The sequence below is a fragment of the Cydia pomonella genome, chromosome 20 (assembly GCF_033807575.1).
Source record: "Cydia pomonella isolate Wapato2018A chromosome 20, ilCydPomo1, whole genome shotgun sequence".
Classification (NCBI taxonomy): Eukaryota; Metazoa; Arthropoda; class Insecta; order Lepidoptera; family Tortricidae; genus Cydia; species Cydia pomonella.
Window position 1 is genome coordinate 2,350,336 of NC_084722.1, and position 26,192 is coordinate 2,376,527.

The 26,192-nt window shown below is 38.5% G+C and overlaps 1 protein-coding gene across 1 annotated transcript in view; it reads left to right on the plus strand.

Moving 5' to 3' along the window:
• LOC133529297 (bromodomain-containing protein 4B-like) overlaps positions 1-26,192 on the plus strand; it is a 111,844-nt gene that overhangs the window by 57,836 nt on the left and 27,816 nt on the right. The window contains exons 9-13 of the mRNA XM_061866994.1: positions 567-729; positions 1,599-1,747; positions 2,693-2,807; positions 9,869-10,028; positions 10,901-11,093. Coding sequence (XP_061722978.1) covers positions 567-729; positions 1,599-1,747; positions 2,693-2,807; positions 9,869-10,028; positions 10,901-11,093 — 780 coding nt within the window. The remainder of the gene's footprint in view (positions 1-566; positions 730-1,598; positions 1,748-2,692; positions 2,808-9,868; positions 10,029-10,900; positions 11,094-26,192) is intronic.

Consider the following 26,192-nt stretch of genomic DNA (forward strand, 5'->3'; position numbering starts at 1 on the left):
AGTTTTAGTTTTAGTGGCAAACAAGCATACGGCCCGCCTGATGGTAAGTAGTATCCGTAGCCTATACTCTATATATCCGTAGTCTATACTCTAGGGGAGTTACATGTGCGTTGCCGACCCTAACACTCCCCACCCTCGTTGAGCTCTGGCAACCTTACTCACCGGCAGGAACACAACACTATGAGTAGGGTCTAGTGTTATTTGGCTGCGGTTTTCTGTAAGGTGGAGGTACTTCCCCAGTTGGGCTCTGCTCTAGATCTGGAATGACATCTGCTGTGCTGTACCCTACCAGACAAACCGAGATGACATTCACAATGCCCATACCTCTCTTGTGGACGTAGTTTAAGGACGTACCCGGGTCCAACATTGCCATCAAAAAGACGTTTTGCACTAAATTACAAGAAAAATAAGTTTTTTTTTATTGGTATTAACTCTGAAACTACACGAATTGCAGAAAAGTTTAATAGGACATTTTAGTCTTTACATATGATCATGAATATAAGGTTAAAATCTTTTGGGTGCCCCGGGGATTTTCTCGTAATATTTATATTTATTTTCTTCCCCAGGGCGGTGTATGGATATGGAGGCGGAACACAAGGAGCTTGAGCATAAAAACGTTTGGACGACGCCAGAGCGGGACCTTTTCAAGGAGAAATACCTCCAGCACCCCAAGAACTTCGTCCAGATAGCCTCGTTCCTGCCTAGAAAGAGCGTCGGGGACTGTGTCAGGTGAGACAGACAGACATTACCTTATAGGTCAAGAACTGTTCAAGGAGGAATACCTCCAGCACCCCAAGTACTTCGTCCAGATAGCCTCGTTCCTGCCTAGAAAGAGCGTCGGGACTGTGTCAGGTGAGACAGACAGACATTACCTTATAGGTCAAGAACTGTTCAAGGAGGAATACCTCCAGCACCCCAAGTACTTCGTCCAGATAGCCTCGTTCCTGCCTAGAAAGAGCGTCGGGGACTGTGTCAGGTGAGACAGACAGACATTACCTTATAGGTCAAGAACTGTTCAAGGAGGAATACCTCCAGCACCCCAAGTACTTCGTCCAGATAGCCTCGTTCCTGCCTAGAAAGAGCGTCGGAGACTGTGTCAGGTGAGACAGACAGATATTATCTTTTAGGTCAAGACCTGTTTAAAGAGAAATATCTCCAGCACCCCAAGCCAAGAACTTCGTCCAGATAGTCTCGTTCCTGCCTAGAAAAAGCGTCGGAGACTGTGTCAGGTGAGAATACAATGTAACTGGAGTCATCGTAGAGTAAAAATGCATAATCTAATTGTTTTTGTTTGTTTGGTTGGCGGTGAACTTGAATGATTTCAGCTTCCTTTTGCTCGGATCATAGGAATACAAAGGGATAATACTAAGAGACATTCTAGAACTAGATGATGTTGAAATAAGGCGTTTTTAACAGCACAGTTTGACTGGAACGCCTCAGGAAGCTTTGATGTTACATTTTCTACTACTCAATAATTTGCCTTCATTGTCATTTTTGATTAAGTAGTTTTTAAACAGGGTTTTTAGGTCGTTTTGGGACGTGTATTTATTGCAATTCACATTATGATGATTATACTGATTATGAACGTTTGTCCTCAGATTTTACTACCTGTCGAAGAAAAGAGAGAACTACAAGCAGCTGCTGCGGAAGCCGCGGCAGCGGCGCACGGCGCGGGGCAACCCGCCGCGCCCGGCGCCCGAGCCCGAGCTGCCCGCCGGCGTCGTCACGAGGCTGCAGCGCTCGCAGGGTACTTACTGTTCCTATACGAGAACCCCTAACTTCGTAACACTTAGTTACCTCTTATAAACCTCTGTTAAATTGTGTCGCTTTCTAATAAACAAATGTCGAAATGAGGGATAGGAACGAACGATTATCATTAACGTACGAGTTGGAAACCGGCGACCAATCGTTTCTATGTATTTCTATGAAATGCCATTCGAACTCAGCTATCAGCAGTGCCGCTGACGTCAGAGCGAACTAAACTAAACTAACAGCCGTTAGCGCTTATTACGCATTTACTCAAACATGCCTCCAATATGGAATCATTTTGTGGGGCAATAGCTCATATATAACACATTTATTCACACTGCAGTAAAAGTGCACAAGGATAATGATAAATATTGAAAACTTTCAAACTTTCAAACCCCACTTTCATATCTTAAAAAAATATATTTTAGAAGCTAGTCAATTTGTACGCAAGAACCCCAGTTCATATTCAAAAGCAAAAGACCGCCATATGCATGCCATAAATCTAAAATATAAAGATAAAATAGATGATGTACCTAGTGTAATACCTGTACAACAACATGAGAGCAATAAAGTTCTATTCTATTCTATTCATCTGGCATATCAAAAGCTTCGCGATTTCATACATTGAGCGCAATAGGGACCGTGCGCGTTGGAGGGTCTGCCATCTTGTGGCCGGAATCGGAACCATAAACATGTACATTTACACGTCACATGTTTTCTTGTACATAGTAGATTCTGTCATCTTGTGGGCTACATCGGAACAATAAACATCACATTTACGCCTCGCGCCAAAAATCTGACGGCTCCTGTGCTGCCTCCTACAGTTCATGCACGCTCTCTATATGTATTTGGAATTACGTCGTAGCAACACATGTTAGATATGCTCCACTAGCTGGTAGCCAAAATATGTATGCATTTTTTAAATTATGTTTCATTTTCTTAGGCACAGTGGCGCGACCAGTGGACAAGGAGCCAAGCATAGAAGAACAACAGGCGTTAGGGCAGGACGCGAGTTTAATACCCGCGCAGCCCGCCGCGGCGCCACTACAGCCTGCCCCGTGAGTACCACTTTTACATTTATCTAGTTTTTAAGATGTGTACTTCTTTGAACGTACCTATCATGTGCGGTGCGTTATCATGAACCCTGTCGGAAGGCACGAAGGTTGGTATTGGGGTGTAGCCGTGGACCACAGTTGACGTCTTTGATGGTCAAAGGGTTCTGAAATAGATATCGCTGTACAGCCTGACCTCGTATTTTGCTTTGTTGACTTTATAATTCTACATTATGACCTGATTTAGAAATAATTACTTGATAATGACCCTTCAAGCATAGAATTTATAATGCAATGGGCTCCTATGCTGCCCTCTACAGTTCGGGCACGCTCCCTTTAGATAGGTACCTACGTTTGACGCCATCTGATGGAAGAGATTATTACTAGACGCGACGCTAAGATCAAACTTCAAGTGAACTGAAACCGCACGCTACACCTCGCTGTTGGATGTATTTACTACTAGATGGCGCTACTCTTGCGATTCACTCGACTTTATGCGATGGACAAGAAATGAGAATACACCCAATAACTTTAGGTGGGCGATAGAGGGCATACGAAGCGGTGGGCAAGTTCAGAGACGTTTAAAAATTGGTAGAGGTCGCTACTGGGAACAAGATGTGGTTTAGGTTTGTACGCAGCATTTTGACTAAAATGGCGAATCGACTTTCGTAAATCTTATTATAATGAATTAGGTCTAACTAATATAAACATTGGTAGAGATCGCCTTTGACCGTAGTTGTACCAGAAAAGTTTGAAATGGACATAAGAAAATAGTATTAGCAATTCTAACTGGTATGCACACGTTTTTTAGGGTTCCGTAGCCAAATGGCAAAAAACGGAACCCTTATAGATTCGTCATGTCCGTCTGTCTGTCCGATTATGTCACCGCCACTTTTTAGGGTTCCGTATTTTATACTACATCGTTGGCAAAAAACATACGGCGCGCCTGATAGTAAGCAGTCTCCAGGGGAGTTATATATATTTTTATTAAAAACTGATCGGCGATTGGCTCTAGTCACACCTGATGGAAAGTGAAGACAGGGCCTAAGATGGAGCTCACCGGTTCAGTAGTAGCCTATTCACTCTTGCTTTAAAGAGACCGAGGTCATATTTATCAGGGAATACAGATGGCGGGAGCGCATTCCATTCTATCAATCATATCAATGAAAGAACAAGGATCAAAGGTAAATGGCGTTCTAAAAGTTTTAATAATATGTCGAAAGATGGCAGTAAATTTATGTGGCTACAAAGTTTTCTTTGACAATACACCACTATTTCAGATTCTCTTTAATAATACGTAATCGTCGGTATTGTATTTTAATAATTTTGTAAGTTTTCTGAAGAGACACGAACTATCCTAATTTTATTCCTTTCTTTGATAACGGTATATCTTTAAAACCATATTCGAAAGATATAGTTTGTATCATCCACGACGTTGTTGTCCTAAAGCACCCCAGAGGTGCAAAGGGCCTTCACAAGCTCGCGCCACGCCTTCCTATCTTCAGCTCGTCTTCTGGCCTCGCTCCAGCTCAACCCGACCGCTCGTAGCTCTCTTAGGACGGACCGTTGCCAAGAGTGTACAGGACGCCCGGAGCCACGGCTTCCGTCCGGCGGTTTCCACGCGAAAGCTATGGTAGCATTATTCGTTTCCCCTCTTCGAATAGTATGTCCTATCCATCTCCATTTCCGTGTCGCAATTTCTTCGTCAATGGGTGTTTGCCGGCATATACTCCATAGGTCTTCATTTCGAATGGTTTTTGGCCAGAAAACGCGAAAATCCACGATGACGCACAGATTTGTCAAATCTAACCTTTAATAACATGTTAATACGAGTGAAGGTGCGCGTCGTCGCGAATGACACGATCTATACGTATGCTAAATTTATTTCACTTATGCAGCTAAAACAAATGAACGACTTTAATCGTTAAAATTAGTGTACTGACAATAAGTTACATATATTTGAAAGTCCGTAACAAAGAAATATACTTATATATGTTAGATACACTTGAAAAACATTACACTTCCCATATCAATCGAGTAAAAACTTACCCCCCAACCAGTACAAACCAGTTTACAAAGCCGTAAACAATGAAAAAGAAACAATCCATCCAATCCCCACCACAAATACTGGCAACTAATAAAACCATACTGCCGCGAAATCCGCAGCTTTTTAATTACGACGAGTCAACAGTGAGAAATGAATTATTCACAGCCCTCGGAGACCGCGAGCCCGGGGATAAAGTGGATCATAAGATGTATTGTTGTAGTTTATTGTAAAGGGAGATCAACTTTCAGATACATATCGTCCTCTAACTCGGAAAAAAATAACAAATATTGAATGTGTTTTACTTTAAAAAGTTTACAGGAAAATACAGACAAACCAATAGGTATACTTTTAATTTTTATCGTAAGATGTTGTGCGCAATTTAGTAACACACGACACAATTCAGTAAGAAGCCTTAGAAGAAAAACGTGACAATTAACTATTACCATATATTTACGTAAAAAAATTTTTTATACTACATCGGTGGTAAACTGGCATACGGCCCGCCTGATGGTAAGCAGTCTCCGTAGCCTATGTACGCCTGCAGCTCCAGAGGAGTTACATACGCGTTGCCGACCCTAAACCCGCCACCCCCCCCCCCCCTCTCTTTGAGCTCTGGCAACCTTACTCACCGGTAGGAACACAACACCATGAGTAGGGTCTAGTGTTATTTGGCTGCTGTTTTCTGTAAAGTGGAGGTACTTCCCCAGTTGGGCTCTGCTCTAGATCTGGAATGACATCCACTGGCAGTGCCCTACCACACAAAGTGAGATGACATTCACAATGCCCATACGTCTCGTAACGTGATAACGTTTGTTACGACATTTATTTAAATCCTTATACATTTATTATTCAGTCCGCAAGCTACCCAATTTCCTTTCAGTCACCACGTAAAATTTATATTTTTAATATAAAAATTACAAAGGTGTCTTATAAAATGCTCTTCAAGTTACCTCGTCAAAAACAATTTCCCCTCAGCCCCTCATTCAAAACACGCAAAGCAATCTTCATCCCACTACCGAAAGCCCGCTCTTCATATTTGCCTTCACTCGCGTTATGAGCTTCGCCATAACTAGCTTTTTCATCTCCCATATTAATCGTTTCAATTCTTTTATTTTAGAAGAATGGATTTTTTGCGCTCCGACCGCCTTTTGCGGGTTTTTATACTTTTTATTGAGTTCGCTTGAATTTTAAAAGAGTTCATTTAATTGCGATATTAATTCAGCTGGTTGTTTAATGTTGGATATGAATTAGTTTTATAAGTTGGGTTATCGTTCATGCGATTGTGAAGATAGTTCAGTAATAAAAAGTATTAAATCGTTGCCAGATAATTGAAAGCAAAAGACTTTGACAATGTATGTATACTTACTGATTTGAAATTATAATAAAAACTTAAATTGTGATTAAGGTGGTTCAATTTCCATACAAAAAACAATTGCGTTTTATTAAGTAAGTCATTACACACTATATCTACGTAAATGTGTGCGCATCTATCTAATTTCGAATATCCGTTTACGGTAAATTGACAGAAAATCTTTGTTATATACAGAAATCACGCAAAAAAGCGTTATTTTTTAATCAATGCAACACCAAAATAACGTTTTTTGCGTGATTTCTGTATAAAACAAAGTGTTTCTATCAAATTACCGCAAACGAATATTCATATTTATGTAGTAATAGTGTGTAATGAGTGACTTAATAAAACGCAATTGTTTTTTATATGGAAATGGAACCTTAAATGTAAATAATGTAGAGGAAAAGGTCAGATGACTATTGAATTAACCCAATCTTTCATAATCTTAATCGACTGTCATTCTAATACAAAACAAAATAGATTGGATAGTAGATTAAGCAATGGAACTGTCATTTTAGAATATAAAAACAAATCTTTATTGGAAAAATCTTGGTAAGTAAAATTGAAAAAAAAAACGAAGATAAGTCTTTCTCGATACTAAATATCTACATTAATGTTTCCCGTAACCACTACGTCCCAAGACAAATCAAGTTTGTTTTTTATTTATTAATATTAAGAATCAAACACGCTCCCCCGGGCGGGCAAATATAAGTAATCAGAGAAGTAATTGTCAACACGCGATATACACGTCTCTGACGATCGTATATTAACAAGCTTTTTCCTCTGTGTACATGAAAAATAAGTGGTTACTGTTAAATTATCTTCTTATTATACAAATATAATTGAAGCATTCCATAAAAATGAAGTTACATTTTTTTGCCAGCGCACCAGGATCCAAACCTACAAATTCAGCCTTCAAAAACTGTTCAAACAGAAATGCGTCACAGTCAATCCAAGTTTGGAATCGGCAAAAAACGTCTGTTTGCCTGTCGGTCGATCGCTTTAATTAATGCAATTAGAAAGATGGCGCCGTGTTTGCGGAAAAATCTAAACAAGAAACGTTGCGGTGTGGGTTTCTGGCCGTTTTTATGTCTATTTCGATATTGCTTGATATTTTACGTATTTTTATTAATTTTCTCACATAGTGATAGTTTTACTCGTCACTAGAACCTGGAATAAAGTTAAATTCAAGATTAGCTAACATTAAAATTGCAAAAAAGTTGAAGTGGAAGTCGGCAGGTCACGTCGTAAGGATAGCAGACAAAAAATAGACATATCAGATAACTATGTGGCCCGGAACGCAACGAAAGACGACATTAAAAAAATTGCTGGCCCAAAGTGGTCCCTAACGGCACAAGACAGATCTAACTGGCTCTAACTGGCAAACAACATATTATGGGTAAAACAGACAGCCACATGTGCAGATCATGCATGGAAACAACAAAACATTCTCGTAGACTGTAAACTGGTAGAAGTATACAGGAACAAATACCTAGGGACTCCGTAGGCAGTTAGAACCTAAAGACATTGCTAGGTTTCGTAGAGGAGGTGGTTAGAGTAACGCTACCTCGTTTTTCACGCAAAATAGGCACAATGGTTGTTGATTTACGGAAAATGCCCAGCAAAGCTGACCATCGCGACCCGCCCATTTTGAGTCGCTAGTGTATTTAGAGCTATTTGTCCAAAAACAGAAAATACAAACAAAATATGAAATTTTACAGATGGTTCCACCCCCCATACCACGGAACCCCAATTTTCGGGATTAATTTGATTGGCTTCACCCCCGTGATTACGTTGTTAATTGGTCAGATTTTAATGATGTTCAAATACCGCGTTGATTGGTGGTGCCTGCTCAGCATATTATATTGCGAGGATAAAACCTTCGTTTTCATTATGCTACAGTTTCTCACCTTTTGACGTATGGATTAACATTAAAAATGGGCAGAATGGCATGCACACAATCTTTTAAACTAAAATGGGCTCGTCTATAAAACATGTTCGGTTTTTGGGTTATTTAAAAAATATATATATTTGGAAGATTTTATTCTCTGAATCATTATTTCGATCCAAAAAATGAGTCCCAATTTTTTTTATCGCAGCGAAATGTAGGTACAGAGCGAAAAAAGTATGGTAACTTCAGGACCCTTTTTTTCTTCTATTAGCTCGTCATTCCGGATCGAAATTACATACAATTTTAGTTTCTTCATCAAAGCATCTTTTAACCAATTTTCAAGGAAGATATTTTATACGAAAACATCTGTGTTCTTTTCTTAAAGAAGATTTAAGATAAAAATAAACCTGTCCGACATATTGTCCTGTAAATCCAATGGAAATCAGCCTAAATTCCCAATCCCCTAGGGGCAGGGTTAATTAAAAGAGTGGCGGATCCCGCTAATGATGTTTGCCGTGGCGCGTTTGCGCAGCGCCCCTTAATCATTCATTACGTTACGGCATACTAACGCAGCGTGCGGCTTTGGCTGTGGTTTATGTTGTTGTCGTGGCTTGATCATAGAATTTGATCAATTTGAAATGCCATTTTAGAATTAATCACTTCATGATGTTGTTTAGGTTAGGTTTGACTTTTTTCATGATTTGGCCATCCGATAATTTCATGCAAAGATTGCAACATGATGAAATTATCAATTCTAAGATCTGGCCACGACATAGTCATCGACTTTGTTTCTGATTCATATTAATATCATAAAATAAATGATTAGCAATCACTTCAATTTTACTTATTGTTAATTATCGAAGTGTTTTTCAAAGGAGTATATCGAAAGGTTTTATAGGGACCGTGCGCATTGGAGGGTCTGCCATCTTGTGGCCTGAATCGGAACCATACACATGTACATTTACACGTCACGTGTTTTCTTGTGCATAGTAGGTTCTGCCATCTTGTGGGCTACATCGGAACAATAAATAAATAAAATAAATAAATATTATAGGACATTATTACATAAATTGACTAAGTCCCACAGTAAGCTCAATAAGGCTTGTGTTGAGGGTACTTAGACAACGATATATATAATATATAAATATTTATAAATACTTTAATACATAGAAAACACCCATGACTCAGGCTCATCACACGAATAAATGCCCTTACCAGGATTTGAACCCGGGACCATCAGCTTCGTAGGCAGGGTCACTACCCACTAGGCCAAACCGGTCGTCAAAAAATAACAATAAACATCACATTTACGCCTCGCGCCAAAAATCTGCAAAAATGGGGCACGATTTTTTCTTAGACTTTACCTCTCTATTACAATCAATTTTCTTTGCTCTTACCTATTCTTCAATATGAAGCCGACAACTGTAATTCTAGAAAAAACGGTTAAACATTGTATTATGGAAGGTAGAATTGTTGCAAAAGTGTGCAGCTGTCAGCTATAAATAATAGTTCTAAATCTCTCCAGACTAGCGCTAGAGTAGCTAAGAACCTAGGCGTTATTGAAGGCGTGAAGTGAGCTATCTATGATTAGATTTTTTTCTCAAGTATTCTAGGTATTGTAGCGCCACCTATTTATGGTTTTTTGTCGGACACTTTTTGGTATATGGAGATTCTGTTCCTTGCCTCTACCTTCCATACATTGTAATATTCCATACAGTAAGTTTGTAAGGTTCAGAGCAAAAACGAGTATTAGCATTAACCTTATTTTTGTCCAACAGCACGGAAATAACCCGCACGCCGCCCTTACCCCCATCGCCGCCGCCGGCGTCGTCGGCGCCCCCCGCGCCGGCCACGGCCGCGGCGGGCGGCGCCGTGCCCGCCGGCAGCCCCGCGCCGCCGACGCCGACGCCGCCGTCGCAGCCTGACCACACGCAAACGGTGACTATTATTTTCTAAACGTTCTATTGTACAAAGGACCACCAGGCAAGGGCGACTACAGACTAGCCCCTTTATTCATAAACGTCTAATAAACTTGACAAGCCGCTAATAATCGTTTGTCCCTTTCCATCATACCAATACGTCGGAAAGGGACAAACGATTATTAGCAGTTTGTCAACTTTAGTAAACGTTTATAAATAAGGGGGTAGATGGATAGAAGAAATAACAAAGCACGTTCCGAGCAACTGGCACATGAAGGCTCAAGACAGAGAGTTGGTGCAATCTGGGAGAGGCCTTTACTCACGAGGAGGTCCGCTCATTCAAATAAAAATAAATTAATTGTGTTTAGGTATAATTTAAGATGAATTAATATAAGTTACATTTAACCTTAGATCAAAACTGTAAACTTTAGAAATGAGTCGGAATAAAACGCTTTTTTTTTTAAATATTGTACTTACTGTATTTTTTATAGAAAATATTATAAATGTTTGCTGCTTAAGCCAATTGACTAAAAAAACGTGATGTGAAAGTTTCAGATGGGTTAGTTTAGTTATCCTATTCTAAACAAAAACTTTTCGTGAAAGATTTAATTAGGCCATAGAGTAGTGTTAAAAACAATGCCTGATAAACCTTACCTGGCAATAAAATTAGTATGTAATGAAATTATAAACTGAGAGCTCATTAAACTGGTTAGGTACGTCATAATTGTTGTTGGCCAGGATCTAGCGCCCCTCAATTTTTTTTAAATAACCGTACTTACTTTATAATGTCTAAACTTATTTGGGGTATGCAGCGCTAAATTTGGGAAAATAACGAAGCAAATACCGTCCTTATACTCGTAACAAAAGTATTTTCAACATTTTTCCCAACAGACCTCAACGCCCCCAACAACGTTAACAACAACGACGACATCCTCGCCCGCGCCCTCACCAACCGTGACGGTGACGCCGGCGCCCACGCCGCCGCCGACGGTCGCGCCGACGCCGCCCGCCGCGCCGCAGACGCCGCAACCGGCGCAACCGCCGACGCCGACGCCGACACAGCCAGCGGCGACGCCGGAGACAGGTAGGAAGAAGCCAATTTTTAAAGATATTCCCCAAAACAGTGTTGGATAATGTATTGTAATGCGACCTTTTGAACGCCAAGAACACCTTAAGGCGTCGTTACTACGCGCCCACAGCGCCAAGGACAACTATAGGTGTTAAGGACAACTATAAATAAAAGTAAATGTAGGTATAATTAAATTAAAGGGCAGACGCTGTCAAAGTAACCTTCACACTTTCGAGTAAGGTTTATATTAGCTCGCTTGCGCCCGGGAGCTTGGCGTTTGAGTGATGTTTATGACATAAAGCGTTCAAAGGGCTAAACTTCTAAGACTGGCTAGCGCTAGCGTACACTTCGGCCATAGGCAGACGAGATGCTCAGTTAACCCTTTTCCAGGCCGCACCAATCTACAAAATTTTCCCTAAAAAAGTCAAATATATTCCAATAAATCCAGCTCTGGTGATTAATTCGAAGACAAGTCACATTTTCCGAAAGTGCAATCTAATTAGAACCTTAAATCGGATGGGTAAGGTTGAAATTCTATTGGCGCGTATGTGGTCGATAAATCGTACTATGCTTGGAAAAGGGTTAAAATGTTGAGTGCCTTTTTATGATATTTTATGATAAAATTATGTCCAGCGGCTGTAGCACGATCGCATTTTTATCATTTGACATGATGTGACATTATGCTTGTCGCGTTCTAACAAGTATGTGGGTGCGAAAGTGGCAGACATAGAGACAAGTGATAAATATTCAACCGTGCTACAGCCGCAGCGGTGTCAACATGGTTCCATTTTTATCACTTGTCACCATGCCCGACACTTTCGCACTTACATACTTGATAGAACGTGACAGGCATGGTGACAAATGATAAAGAGCCGACCATCTTAGCCATACAGCGGTGGCAGCATGGTTCCATTTTTATCACTTGTCACTATGCCCGTCACTTTCACGCTTACATGCTTGATAGAACGTGACAGGCATGGTGACAAATGATAAAGAGCCGACCATCTTAGCCATACAGCGGTGGCAGCATGGTTCCATTTTTATCACTTGTCACTATGCCCGTCACTTTCACGCTTACATGCTTGTTAGAACGTGACAGACATGGTGACAAATGATAAAGAGCCGACCATCTTAGCCATACAGATGTGCATAAAAATGTTACACCTTGGCTACGAACAAAAAAACATAAATAATATAATATTCATCAATATTATATTTATAGTATGTATGTTTGTATTTATATGATATATATGTAGTTTAAAAGTATGTTAGTTTGCTTTTCTTTTTAATTAATTTCCTTTTTTTTTCTCTCTTTGCACGAATTGTAAGTGTATCTGTTTGGCCCTATAGTTGACTGGTAGAGAATGCCATTAAGTCCACCATTTGTACATTGGTGTATATTTTAGTGCAATAAAGTTTAAATAAAAAGAAATAAATAAAATACCCCGACTGAATTCGGCAGCATTAATAGCCTTCTTTTCGTGGCCCTCAAGTCCAATGGCCTGCAACGGTTTTACCTACCAGCAACCGATAGATCCCGGGAAAAAAAAAAGCGCTGATGGCCTAGCGGTAAGAGCGTGCGACTTGCAATCCGGAGGTCGCGGGTTCAAACCCCGGCTCGTAACAATGAGTTTTTCGGAACTTATGTACGAAATATCATTTGATATTTACCAGTCGCTTTTCGGTGAAGGAAAACATCGTGAGGAAACCGGACTAATCCCAACAAGGCCTAGTTTATCTTCTGGGTTGGAAGGTCAGATGGCAGTCGCTTTCGTAAAAACTAGTGCCTACGCCACATCTTGGGATTAGTTGTCAAGCGGACCCCAGGCTCCCATGAGCCGTGGCAAAATGCCGGGACAACGCGAGGAACAAGAGAGAGAACCGATAGATCCCGGGGATCGCCCATTGGACTACGAAGCTCGTAGTTTGTATTCCCGCCGTATTACAAACAATACACGTTTATTTGTTTTGAGGGTCTCATAGTTTGTTTAGTTTTTAGGGATTCGATATACAGTGAACTGTGAATGGAAATTTATATAGCAAACTAAATAAATGAGACGTGTCCGACATGTGCGATATTCATAATGTCATAGCTCAAATATATTTTTAATTATACCTTTTTTTATCAATATAACCGACAAAAGTATGAAAACGACGTTATTTTCTTTAATATGTAATGTTTCTGTTATTATTATTGTATATTGGTATGAACAAATCAAATTATGCAACCCCAAAATATTAATAAACACCCTATAGTATTAAAACATCATATAATACAAAAGATAAAAAATATAAATTTAGAAAAAGATACACAATTTCCTTTTTAAATTCCTTACAAAATGTGTAACTGGCAATTATCGTAACTGTAAAATTGTATTTATTCATTGCACACATATTATTTACGATGACAGTGACCAGCATTTAAGTTATTAATTTTTAAAGTGTTCTATTATCAATATTATCATAGTTAAAAGTTAACTCTTTTCCAGGCATAGTACGATTTATCGACCACATACGCGCCAGTAGAATTTCAACCTTACCCATCCGATCTAAGGTTCAAATTAGATTGCACTTTCGGAACATGTTACTTGTCTTCAAATGAGTCATCAAAGCTGGATTTATTGGAATATATTTGATTTTTTTGGTGATTGGTGAGCACCATTGGCTGTCTTAAAATGTTATATAACATCGTATGACAGGGACAACATAATATATTAGTATCAATACTACCAAGGTGTCCCTGTCACACGATGTTGTGTAACATTTTATAACAGCCAATGTGGAAGCCCTATTAGCAAAGAGAACTGATTGGAATAGAGAGGTACAGTCTAAGAAAAGCGTGTTCCTTATTTTGACCCCCAAAACAGATGGCGCTGTACTGCGCCATATGTTTTTCGGTCATTGAATTGTCAAACGTTGTTGTGTGTCAGATTAGTTGTCAAGCGGACCTCAGGCTCCCATGCCCATGAGCTGTGGCAAAATGCCGAGACAACGCGAGGAAGAAGAAACGTCAACTTTTTCGTCAACAAACGTCAATCAGATTTACCGCAAAATGTATGGAGCTGTACAGCGCCATCTCGTTTACATACCTGTCAAATTCGAAGCACGATATTGTCTTAGATTTTACGCATCTTACTCAATGTATCTTTCCTATTAGTTCTATAAAATGTATTCTTGCCCAATAAAATGCAATAACAATCCACAGCGCACGCTATGTCACAGTTGCTACACACAAAAATAGTATCCACAAAAAAAACCTGTAAAACTTTAGTACAGTGAAGGTATTAAATATCGACACGGACTAAGGGCCAAAAATATGTATACACGACCTTATTGTCCATACATTAAAGTAGTGCATACATATTTTTGGCACTTTGTCCGGGTCGATAGTTAATAGTACAATGCATACGTAAATCGAACGTTTCTACATAATTTTATACATTTCGTGAGTAAACTTGTGAAGTAAAGCAACAAATTATCGGCTCGTTTGCTTTGCCGTAATGAAACCGCGACTGGATTAATTAATGTACTCGCTAATTATCTCGCTTTTTGCGCAAACTTGATATTGACGCGGGAATCCAGCCATTTGATTACATTAAATAGTATTTAGTTATGTTAATTAACTTTAAACAAGGGATTAACGTTAATCTGTGTGTGTAATCATCAATCAAAATCCTACTAAAAAGCGTATAATTAATATTATCTGTATCGTCACCATAGTATGTACTTTTAGGTATTTAAATAAACGTAAACAATTGGTACATTTTCGGGTAGTTATAACATTTATTGGTTAACCAACCAAATACAAAACCGTTTGGATCTGTCACTGTCACTGAACGACTTGACTTTAACCTACATTATTTGATCGTGTAATATTCTCATCTACCCTCAACTTGCTTAAGGAGCCATTTGAGGGCAGATTTTGTTAACGTTTATTTAATACCTAAAGATACAGACTATAATATTATAAATTTGAAATTAAATCTTTGTACGGAGACGAAGTCGCGGGCATAAGGTAGTTTACGATATTTATATTTCATAGATTTCATTTGCTAAAATCAGTTTCCCAGAATTGTTATAAAATAAATGTAATTAAATCAAATTCCTTTGAAAGCGGCGAATATTTAGTGCTCAATAAAATATGTGTGTAATGTGTTATTCATTTAAGAGGAATATAGGATATGTATCGTTAATATTGCGTACTACATTTTTGACTATACCATTACATTCGCCATCAGATATATCGGAGCGGCCGAGGCGGTCAAACTTATCAGGGGGCCTACCGCGAAAACCGAAATTCGCAAATTGCGGGATCTTTCTCTTTTACTCTCACTAAGACGTAATTAGAGTGACAGAGAAAAATGCCCGCAATTGACGAACTTCGATTTTCGCGGTAGGCCTCCTGAACACGCTCTGTAACGCCTCGACAATAGAGGCGTGTTCAGATATTTGTGAGCGCATTCGCCGCTCCTATATATCTGATGGAGACTGTACAATTACTAAGGAAAATGTAAGGCGAATGTACACATACAGCTACATGGAGTACTAATTGCAAAAACAGTATTGAATGAGTGAATGTGTTACGCGCAAGATATTACGCAAAAAATAACTTGAAATATTTTGGTCCAACTTTCAGTTGGCGGTTCAACTTGCTATCTGTACAAAAAAACACTGGTACGTTGACTGTATTTAAAATAAATTATTTCACACCATGCATTAGATCATTATCTAATGCATGGTGTGAAATAATTAATAAAGAAACGTAGAGAGTAGTACATTACGATACAAGTGCGAAAAATAGGAAATTCGAAACGAGTGGCGATAAATTAAAACACGACCGAAGGGAGTGTTTTAAATCGACACGAGTTGCGAATTACCTATTCGCACATGTATCGTACAACGTTTTACAGTACATATGGCCCTTTAAATGTTCGACACAGTAACGTAATATGCTACTTCTCGCACTAGTGCTATAAAGTAGCCCCATATGTACTGTAAAAGTTATTTTTAGACTCAATTTCTATTTTATAAATCGTAAAAACTATAAAAAGTTGGTAAGTTGACCGTGACGTCATTTGCTCAATTGAGGTTATTTCAAAATTATCATTCATTACATTATTTTGTTGTTGTGTGCGTGACTACTGGTCTAGTAGCCCCCCTTAGCGACGCCCATATTATTTTGCTTTGCATTCAATTACCACGAATGCAAAAATGTTGTTGCAATCATAATGATTTTACTATAATTCAAAAACGAAAGCGAAGCGAATCGAATAAAACAACGCAACGTCATTTAAACATATATTCAACAGTGACAATAAATCAATTTAACCTACGGCCCGTAAAATAAGCTCGTTTCATCACACGCGAATACTGATATGTTTTAAAGTTCACTACTCTTAAGAATTGAGAAACTATCACCCGACCACGGACACTTTAAAACAATATGTTTTTCTATAACACTTTCAAAAGAAAACACTTGGACATGTCGTCTCTTAACAACTTAAACATTTGTAGTCCGGCGCTTTAACCGGCTTTTTAACACTTTTCTTTCAAAGACTTCGTTTTCCGTTTTGAAAAATGAAGAATTTTTGCTGCTTTACTGTTTAAATAAATCTTGGAAATAAAGCAACTAATTAGCGGAGTTTAAAATGTTGATTTGTCAACGTTATCTTGTGTAAATATCGTTTTCCATGGAGAACATTATAATATCGTTGCGTTTTTGCGTCACCTTTTGACGAGAGCTTGTCAAGCAGTAGCTAATTTCTTTACAAGGACGTAGTTTTTCGATAATCCTTCTTTATATTATTGCTGTTTCGCCAAGGTTAGGTTAGGTTAGTCTCAAAAACACAAAACACTTGAGAATTTTTAAAATTTTGTGATGCGGTCGGGTTCTTCAATCTATTAATCCTAATTAACACCAGAAGTCGACGGCTCCGGTTCGCCGGACAGATTCACTGCTGCCACCTCCTCAGCGTGACATCTCTTCCTGTGTTTATGCACGAAGTAGTAACTTGGGAACTTGGAGCCGCACGTTTTGCACGGATAGTACTGGATGGTCGTCCGCGTCTTACGATGTCGACATGGCCAGTTACGATCAGGAGAAGATTCTCTCCATGCTGTGTTTAGGACGCGACTGAATCGGACGGGGCCGTCGCACGAAGCGATATCTAAGACTGTGCTGGATGACCGCTTGTTGTCTGTGTCTGGTTCGATGCGTTCGACGTCCAACTCGCTTGAGGTTGTCGATGATGGTGACGGTGCTGGTGGTGTGACCGGGGAAGGCGCTCGGGCGCGGCGCGGCACGGGGCGGTGGGCGCCGGGCGGCGGCGCGGGACGCGCCACGCACGGGCTCGGCCCGAGCCACGCGCGGTACAGCGACAACATGCTCCGGCCGCAGCCGACAGCGGACTGCGAGCGGGACTCGTTGGCTGAGCCTTTTATAGGGATGGTTAGGGATGTGTGGTTGGTATCGTGGTCACGGCACCACGGGTTCTAAAAAAGACACTAGGAATAGTAGTTATTCTTATTTGTAATAATTACAGTCAGAAAGGAAGCCACACTGCCCAAAACACAACTGAATTTTTTCGATGAAAATATTTTTTACATTTTTTTTGTTTAATTTGTGTATTTCCTCAAAATCACGGTCTTATAGTTTATTCGATTGCCTATATTGAGTTGAATATGTCTTGTTCTTAGAAAGATTTAGATTTCGTTTATTAAAGATTAAACGATGAAAGTAAGAGGCTTTTATGTAGATATGGATTTCTGCTAGAAATTTGTTTCTGAATCTGTTTGAACGTGTTGAGTGAATCGCTAATCGAAATAACCCCATTTCTATGCAATTTTATGCCTATGTAATTTTTTTGACAAAAACATTATACCCCAATATGCAAGGGGACCCAGGGGACAGTCAGGCAAATAAAAGTTGATTGTTAGTCTATATCCCGATTAAAACGGGAGCAATCTTCAGATTCGGGCCCTAGGGACCTTACAGCGGCGAGGGGCCTAGGTTGTTTAACTGGTGATGTTTGAGAGGAAAACATTATGTTTTGAATATGAATTCATATTGATGTATTCTTGAAATTTAGCTAGAGGGGTATTTCCGTGTTTTTATCGATTTAATAGTTCGGATTTTTCGTCAGTCTGAGGTAAATAGGAGATATAGTATAACTCTTGAGCAATTTTATCATTTTCCTTCAAAGATTTCAAAAGTAACGATAAGTCCATTCATATAATTCCGACTTGTTACTGTGTGTTGATGAGTTCGCATCACGCGTAGGATAGGTCGTAACTGGTTGCCTTAGACTGCACGATTCGTGATGCTGTTCTGGCTTTTTTTATCTGTTTTCCTCCGCTTTTATTATCTGTTGTCAACCTACTCTTTAAGCATGATTGAATCAACTTACAATTGTTAAACCATTTAGTTCATAAAAGGGCATTTATTTGTGTGATGAACTTAGATATTTGTTCCTGAGTCATGAGTGTTTTGTATGCATTTAAGTACGTATTTATATATAATATGTATCGTTGTCCTAAGTACCCGCAACGCAAGTCTTATCGAGCTTACTGCGGTGCTTAATCAATTTGTGTAATAATGTCCTATAATATTAGTTTATTTCATTTGTTATATGATGGGGGCTCTTTACAAAACGCCCTCTAGAAGTACTATTTCTTTCTGATATAAATGATGTAATGTTGACTAACCCCCGCATATCTCAGAGTCCCCAGGGCCTCCCGCGAATTGTTTAAACGTTGTCCTACGCAAAGAATCGCGACAGCGCATGAATATTATACAAACGGACCGACTCCGTATTTTTTTTTCTGTTATGACAAATTGAATCAAGATTTTTGCTTTTCATATTCCTGCAGGGGGGTTTCTAGTGATGGTACGAATTTGTAATAAGTAGGTAAGTAACTTAAGACGGCTTCTAATGTGAAACTCTGTCGGGTTTTTTCCCCGTAAATTCTAATCAGTAATCACACTTCAATGTTATAAGTTATAATACTGAAGATAATCATTTGAACATATAAAAGTGCATTATAATGGCAAATAAATCTAGATAGATAGATAGAATACTCTTTATTGGCACACCTCAGTAAAATATACAAAATATCTAGAATATAAATCTTAAATTACCAATGTAACTAATAAAAATAGGTGTTGTATTTTTGCCAGTCCATTTGTAAATGTGTTTAATGAGATTTTAGAGTAATTGGCTTTGCATTCGGCCGATAGAATAATTCCCCCCTTATTTTAGCAAACTGATATAGCAAAGAGAGTGTATAAGGGAGAAGTAGAAGAGGGAGCTGGAAGGGGTAGACCTCGGCGGACTTTCTCTGATCAAATCTGGGAAATCCTGAAGAAAGGCCAGGTCAAGAGCACTCTAAACCGACGAGCGTGTATGAGGAATGTCATGAAAGTGAAGGAAGCGAAAGAGGTATGTCAGGATCGTAGCAAGTGGAAATCCGTGGTCTCTGCCTACCCCTTCGGGAAATAGGCGTGATTATATGTATGTATGTATGTATGTAAGATATAGCACGTACCTATAGATATCTAGTGTATAACTATGTACAAAGATACATTAATTGAGTAAGATGCGTAAAATCGAAGACAATTTCGTGCTCCGAATTTGACCGGTAAACGAGATGGCGCTGTTGATACATTTCGCGATAACTCTGATTGTCAAAAGTTGACGTTTGACAATTCAGTGACCCCAAAACATATGGCGCAGTACAGCGCCATCTGTTTTGGGTGTCAAAATAAGCAGCAGGTTTTTTTCTTAGACTTCACCTCTCTTTTACAATCAATTCCTTTTGCTATGTACTGTAATTATAAATATCTAATCGCAGCGGTCCTGGATGTGCTAAACCGCGCCAACATCCCGCGGGACGCTCTAAGTGAATTAAGTGTTTGCTCGGTACTGTTTATCTTTTGTTGGAATTCATTCATTTATAATTTTACATGCAATTCAAGAAGCTTTCTGATTTTATTTGTATTGTAGCCGTCGTTTTGTAATTACATATCGTTAATCTCTCCATAGATACTTATAATCAACCATGGTACAGTCAGCGTCAAATACTTTGTAGCAGTCATCGTGTCCAAATAGTTCGGTACACCATACTAAATATATGGTGTACCGAACTATTTGGCTACTTTGGTTGCTACAAAATATTTGACGCTGACTGTACAGTATAGATGTTATACATGATATACAATGTCTCACATGGACCCTGCAAGCGCACAGCATATAATATCTTATTATTCATAACTCAAAACATATTATCATATTATTAGCAAAATTATCAACTTATTTAAGAAAGTCATCAAATGTCAAACAAATAAATTAATTAATGTACAATATTCATAATACAGATTTAGTTTTAGTTTTACTTATTTTCCTTCCTTCAACCTAGCGTTTTCCCGGCCTAGCGCCAGGGTCCGCTTTCCTACTCAATCTTCTCCACTTTGCCCGGTCTTCGGCATCCTCAGATGTGAGATTGTTCTCTTTCATGTCCATAGATACTTATTTTATTATGGGAAATCCAATAACCATATTATCTATGGGCATGGTATGGCTATTTATCTATGGGCCACTAGTTGCCTGAAATAAAGTTTTTCTTTCCATTCGTTCATCCACTCATTCATATTGTCTTAGCCTTTCTAGGGATCGGTTATAATATTCGTATTTCTAGTTTTTTTTTAGTGCCGCTAAAAATTGTCTCTATTCATATAATCACAAATCACTTCTGCGAACATATCCATTACATCACATGCGTAACTGTAACGTGCGAAAACTGTCGATCTACTTTTAATATTTTACGATCACTAATTCATGCCGGCCGTTAATCATTTTAAAAGTAAGATTATTTGAATAATTCAACTCGTAGACAATTTTAATCAAACTAAGACGCCCAACGTAATATCCATTACGTAAAAAACGTCAAAAACCGGCGATGTATCGCTGATCCGGGACCTAATCCCGTCACCGTAATCCCGGACCGTACACGGAATAGCAAATCATCCATTTGGACAATTAACCGCTTTGTCCAAGTGCTTACGCGGTAATTGGGATTTGTGACGTTGGGTTTCGTTTGCCCTAATAATGCTGCGTATTGGCTATTTGTAATATTTATTTAGATACTAATACATATACAGTAGACAAAAACAGGAGTCAATAAATAATTTGTGATTTATTTGACAAATCTACTTTGTCAATAGAAAAAGGCGCGAATACAAATTCTATGGGAGGACAGCCCCTCGCGCTTATATATATATATTTTTTTATTATTGACGGAAATGGCTTGCCAGATACAAGACTAAAATTCCCAGCAATCAATAGTTGATAGACTGAGATAGAGAAGCGATAGACAAAATGGTGTTTTTCAGATAATGGGTGTGCAACGCACGACGAAATAATTGGGTATGTTGCAGGCAGATGTTATTTAAAAAGTAAAACTACTGTTTAGATAGATCCTTCAAAACTATTCACACCGGAATTTACCGCAGCGTTTACGCGATCACGTGTCTTAGCAGCAAAAACTCAACACGCAAGTTTTTGCTGCGTAAACGGTGCGTCAACGTCTTTAACAGCGGTGTAGACAATCCTTAACCTACAGGAATAAAATGTAGTTTATACGCAGCTTTTTTCCCTTTAAAAACCTTATTTTAATAACATATAATTTCATAGTCGTATTACTGTTAATACAAACAAAATACTTAGGGTAAACAAAACCTAATGAAATGATTGGTCTTTGAGTGTTTGCGTTGTAAAATTGGCTCCCCACCGTCCCGGCGTGTCGCTGTTTGCGGCCAGCCGAGCGCGACAGTTTAACGATTTGCAAACAGCGACATCTAGGGATTAAACGTTTGACGATCTGTTTGTTCACGGACATTTACTTACCTATGTTATATGTAATTCAGTTAACTTCCTGCTTACTTGATTGCTTTGAATTCATAATACTTTTGTCAATGTATTTTCATTAAGTTCCGTTTGAGCATTTCTGCTTAAATATCCTCATCTTTCTCGCGTTATCCCATCATTTTTGGAGCTTGGGGCCTGCTTAGCAACTAATCCCAAGAATTGGCGTAGACACTAGTTTTTACGAAAGCGAATGCCATCTGCCCTTTCAACCCAGAGGGTAAACTAGGCCTTGTGGGAATTAGTCCGGTTTCCTCATCATGTTTTCCTTCACTGAAAAGCCACTGGTAAATATCAAATGATATTTCGTACATAAGTTCCGAAAAACTCATTGATACGAGCTGGGGTTTGAACCTGCGACATCCGGAATTAAAATCATATGCTCTTACCGCTAGGCCACCAGAGCTTTAATTTAATTTCTGCTTTAATATACTGGTGGAAAATGTTTTGGCTCATGTTTTAATTTCTATTTACCACCCTAAGACTGCACAAATCTATGCACTTTAATTCCATTGTACAAAATAGAAGAAGAAAAGATAATATTATACCAACTACGTCTATTAACACTACCTTTGCGAGTAGACAATTCTCCACCAGGTCTGCAAAATTGTATAACTTCATCAATAGACAAATAAATATTTACCACTTACCTTATAATAAATGCAAAAAATGTATAATGGACTGGATAAAAAGATGACTTACCAAAATATCGAAAACGTACTACTAAACATTGCTGAATTTGAATAAACTTACATACATTATATACACTCAATAATACGAAAAAGAAAGGACATATATCAAACACAGGTACACCAAACTCATGGTTTAATATTATTTCAAGATATAATATTTTTGTAATAATTTATTGTTTCATTGGATTTTATTAAAATTAAGATTTTTGTTGATCTAAGAAAAGAGCAGTACCTCTTAACACAGGTAAAGATTTACTTAAAAAGAGGTACTATACACTATATGATAACTGTAAATTACTCTTGATTGAATAAATTTTTTTTTTTTTTTTTTAATACTTTGTAAAACTGTAAGCTGTTTGTTTCCCAATAAAAAAACAACAATAAATTAAATAAACTTTACAATATGTTCAAAATATTCTATGCATTTCACAACGTAGATATTTCGCAGCTAACGGGTAAACTGCACCGCTAGCCCAACTTTGATAAACGCTCATAATACCTAGACCGCGTAATGCCTAGACTCGCTCGTAAGATCAATACGGGAGTTTGCAGAACGGCCAATTACAACTTGTACACGGATCACTGGGATTCACTAATTGCGCTGTTTTACTGTGAGTACAGTCGGCGTCAACTAGTCACGGCAAACGTGCTCAAATCGTGACGGAAAACATGCTCAAATAGTAGCGACAAACGTGCTCAAATAGTGACGACAAACGTGCTCAAGTCGTGAAGGAATACGTGCTCAAATAGTGACCGCAAACGTGCTTAAAACGAGACGGAAAACGTGCTCTAATATTTAAGTACGGCAAACGTGCTCAAATAGTGACGGCAAACGTGCACAAATAGTGACGGGAAACGTGCTCAAATAGTGACGGCAAACGTGCTTAAATCCTGACGGAAAACGTGCTCAAATAGTGACCGCAAACGTGCTTAAATCGAGACGGAAAACGTGCACAAATGTTTACGGCAAACGTGCTCAAATAGTGACGGCAAACGTGGACAAATAGTGACGGCAAACGTGCTCAAATAGTGACGGAAAACGTGCTTAAATCCTGACGGAAAATTTGCTCAAATAGTGACAGCAAACGTGCACAAATAGTGACGGCAAACGTGCTCAAATAGTGACGGCGAACGTGCTTAAATCCTGCCGGAAAACGTGCTCAAATAGTGACGGCAAACGTGCTTAAATCCTGACGGAAAACGTGCTCAAATAGTGACGGCAAACGTGCTCAAATTGTGAGGGCAAGCGTGCACAAATTTATCGTAACATATACTTTCTATGGTGATAAAGGTAAACAGAATTGAAAGAAAATGTAACCAAGGCATCCAGTGCCCGAAGATCCGAACCGGTGATACAGTTTTCACGGGTAACCTCTTTTAACCTTTAGTTAGACCACCCGGTCACTGTGGTACCCCATCCGAGGCTACGCACCTTTGACGATACGAATAAATAAAAGAGATATAGTGTGACAGAAATAGGTCAACAAAATTGTAGTTAATTATACCTAGAAAAATATCCTCCTATCCAAATCACACAAGGATAATCTCCCTCACTGTACCTGAATTCCTGTAAAGAAAATTAGCGGAATATATCTATAGTCTCCATTACCCCCGATGCTCGATATTCGTCAAAACGACAGTGATAGTAGAACGAACAAGAGCTAACCCGCTTGCTGAATAATGAAACGAAGTGTCGGCGAAGTTAATTATCGCCGAGTTAATATTGCAACCTCAGAACAAACCGAGTTTAGCGCCGATTGTTCGTCCGAATGTTCACTGTCAATATCTAATGGGGTTTCATCAGAAGTTTTTAGGCTTTTTATACGGAGAAATGAAATAGAATATCAGACTCAACCCAAAAAAGCACATTATTTAGTAGGTAAGACAGGGCTCTTTATTAAGTGAAATAATCGTTCTTTTTGCAAAATTTCTAAAGTAGGTTCCATGCCCTAATTATAGTATAGAGACGTGAACCCTTTGATTGTAGGTTTTTGAGATAAGGTAATTGTGAGGAAGACTGCCATACATATAAAGTCGTAAGGAAAGAAATCTCGTATTGGGAGCGTGCACGACTGTCACGCAACCTAGTGTCCGCAATTCTAGGGGAAAACGTCAATTCACTACATCTTATAAAACTACTCCAAAACTAAAAACTACTGAACGGATTTTCATACGACTTTCATCTATCAATAGAGTGATTCTTGAGGAAGGCTTAAGTATATAAGTTGTTAAGGTTTTGTGTAAATTGTTTGAAATATAACGATGTTGTCTGAAAAAATCACGCTGGCTAGGAGCTTTAATCGAAAACGCTGCCTAATCCGTTTGAGCTATAACAACACAATGTATGGTGGGGTTGTTTCTCATTCATAGGTCTACAAAAAAGTCCGCGATGTGAAATGTCTATCTTTTAAGGATAACTTACTATATCCATTCTTAACTTCTAGAAAAAGATCACGTAATATGTGGCATTAGCAAAGCTATTTACATGGATACATTATTAACAATTATCAAAATAAATACGTTAGTTAAATTAAGCATTTCATACAGATTACAATGGTCCCTTACACCATACAATTTAAATGAATATTTTAGGAGTAATCGTAATTCAAAGTTTCATTTCGAGCCATATAATTGTACGAAATGTTAAAGACGCTATCTGCAGTTAGTTCAAATTTTTACCACCTTATGCGCTGGGATCGCTTTACTTACCCCCACCACGCACTTCGCACGGTCCCAATAATAAGTAATTTGCTCAGACTCAGTCACAAAAGGAAGAGCTTCGCTCCTTCTGTTCTACAGACCTGTAAGTGTAGGTACTTAAAAAAGCAAGAGTTTTCATTTAGAGAAACGACGAAAGAGCTTGTAGATGGTCTTACACGTTGACCTTACACTAATAACAACAGTATTAAAAGTACATAAGAGGGAAGAATAGGTTTGCGATCCTAGCGAAATAACGGTAATTTTTCTATGAAATTCCATTTCGGGAGAAAACGTTTTTCACTAACTAAATCTTAAAATCGCTTTGATTTTGATGTGGATCGCATCAGCATAATATATTCTAGGTTTAAAAAAAATATTGCAAATTTAGAAAAAAAAGTAAAACCGATGTTTTTCATTGGTTCAAATAACATACTAAAAAATCATGTTGAATGGAAAATATTTAGAAGTGGAAAAACCTTTTCTGCTTTTTTATGGACGATCACTTTGTAAGATACCCATAGTAAAATAAATAATAAAAATAAATATTATAGGACATTATTACACAAATTGACTAAGTCCCACAGAAAGCTCAATGAGGCTTGTGTTGAGGGGTACTTAGACAACGATATATATAATATATAAATATTTATAAATACTTAAATACATAGAAAACACCCATGACTCAGATAATGACAATCGCTAAAACAACAATAGTTGTATAAATACTAAATACAAGAGCTAACCCGCGGGCTGCGGCTGCATGAAGCGAGTTGTCGGCGAAGTTAATTATCGCCGAGTTAATA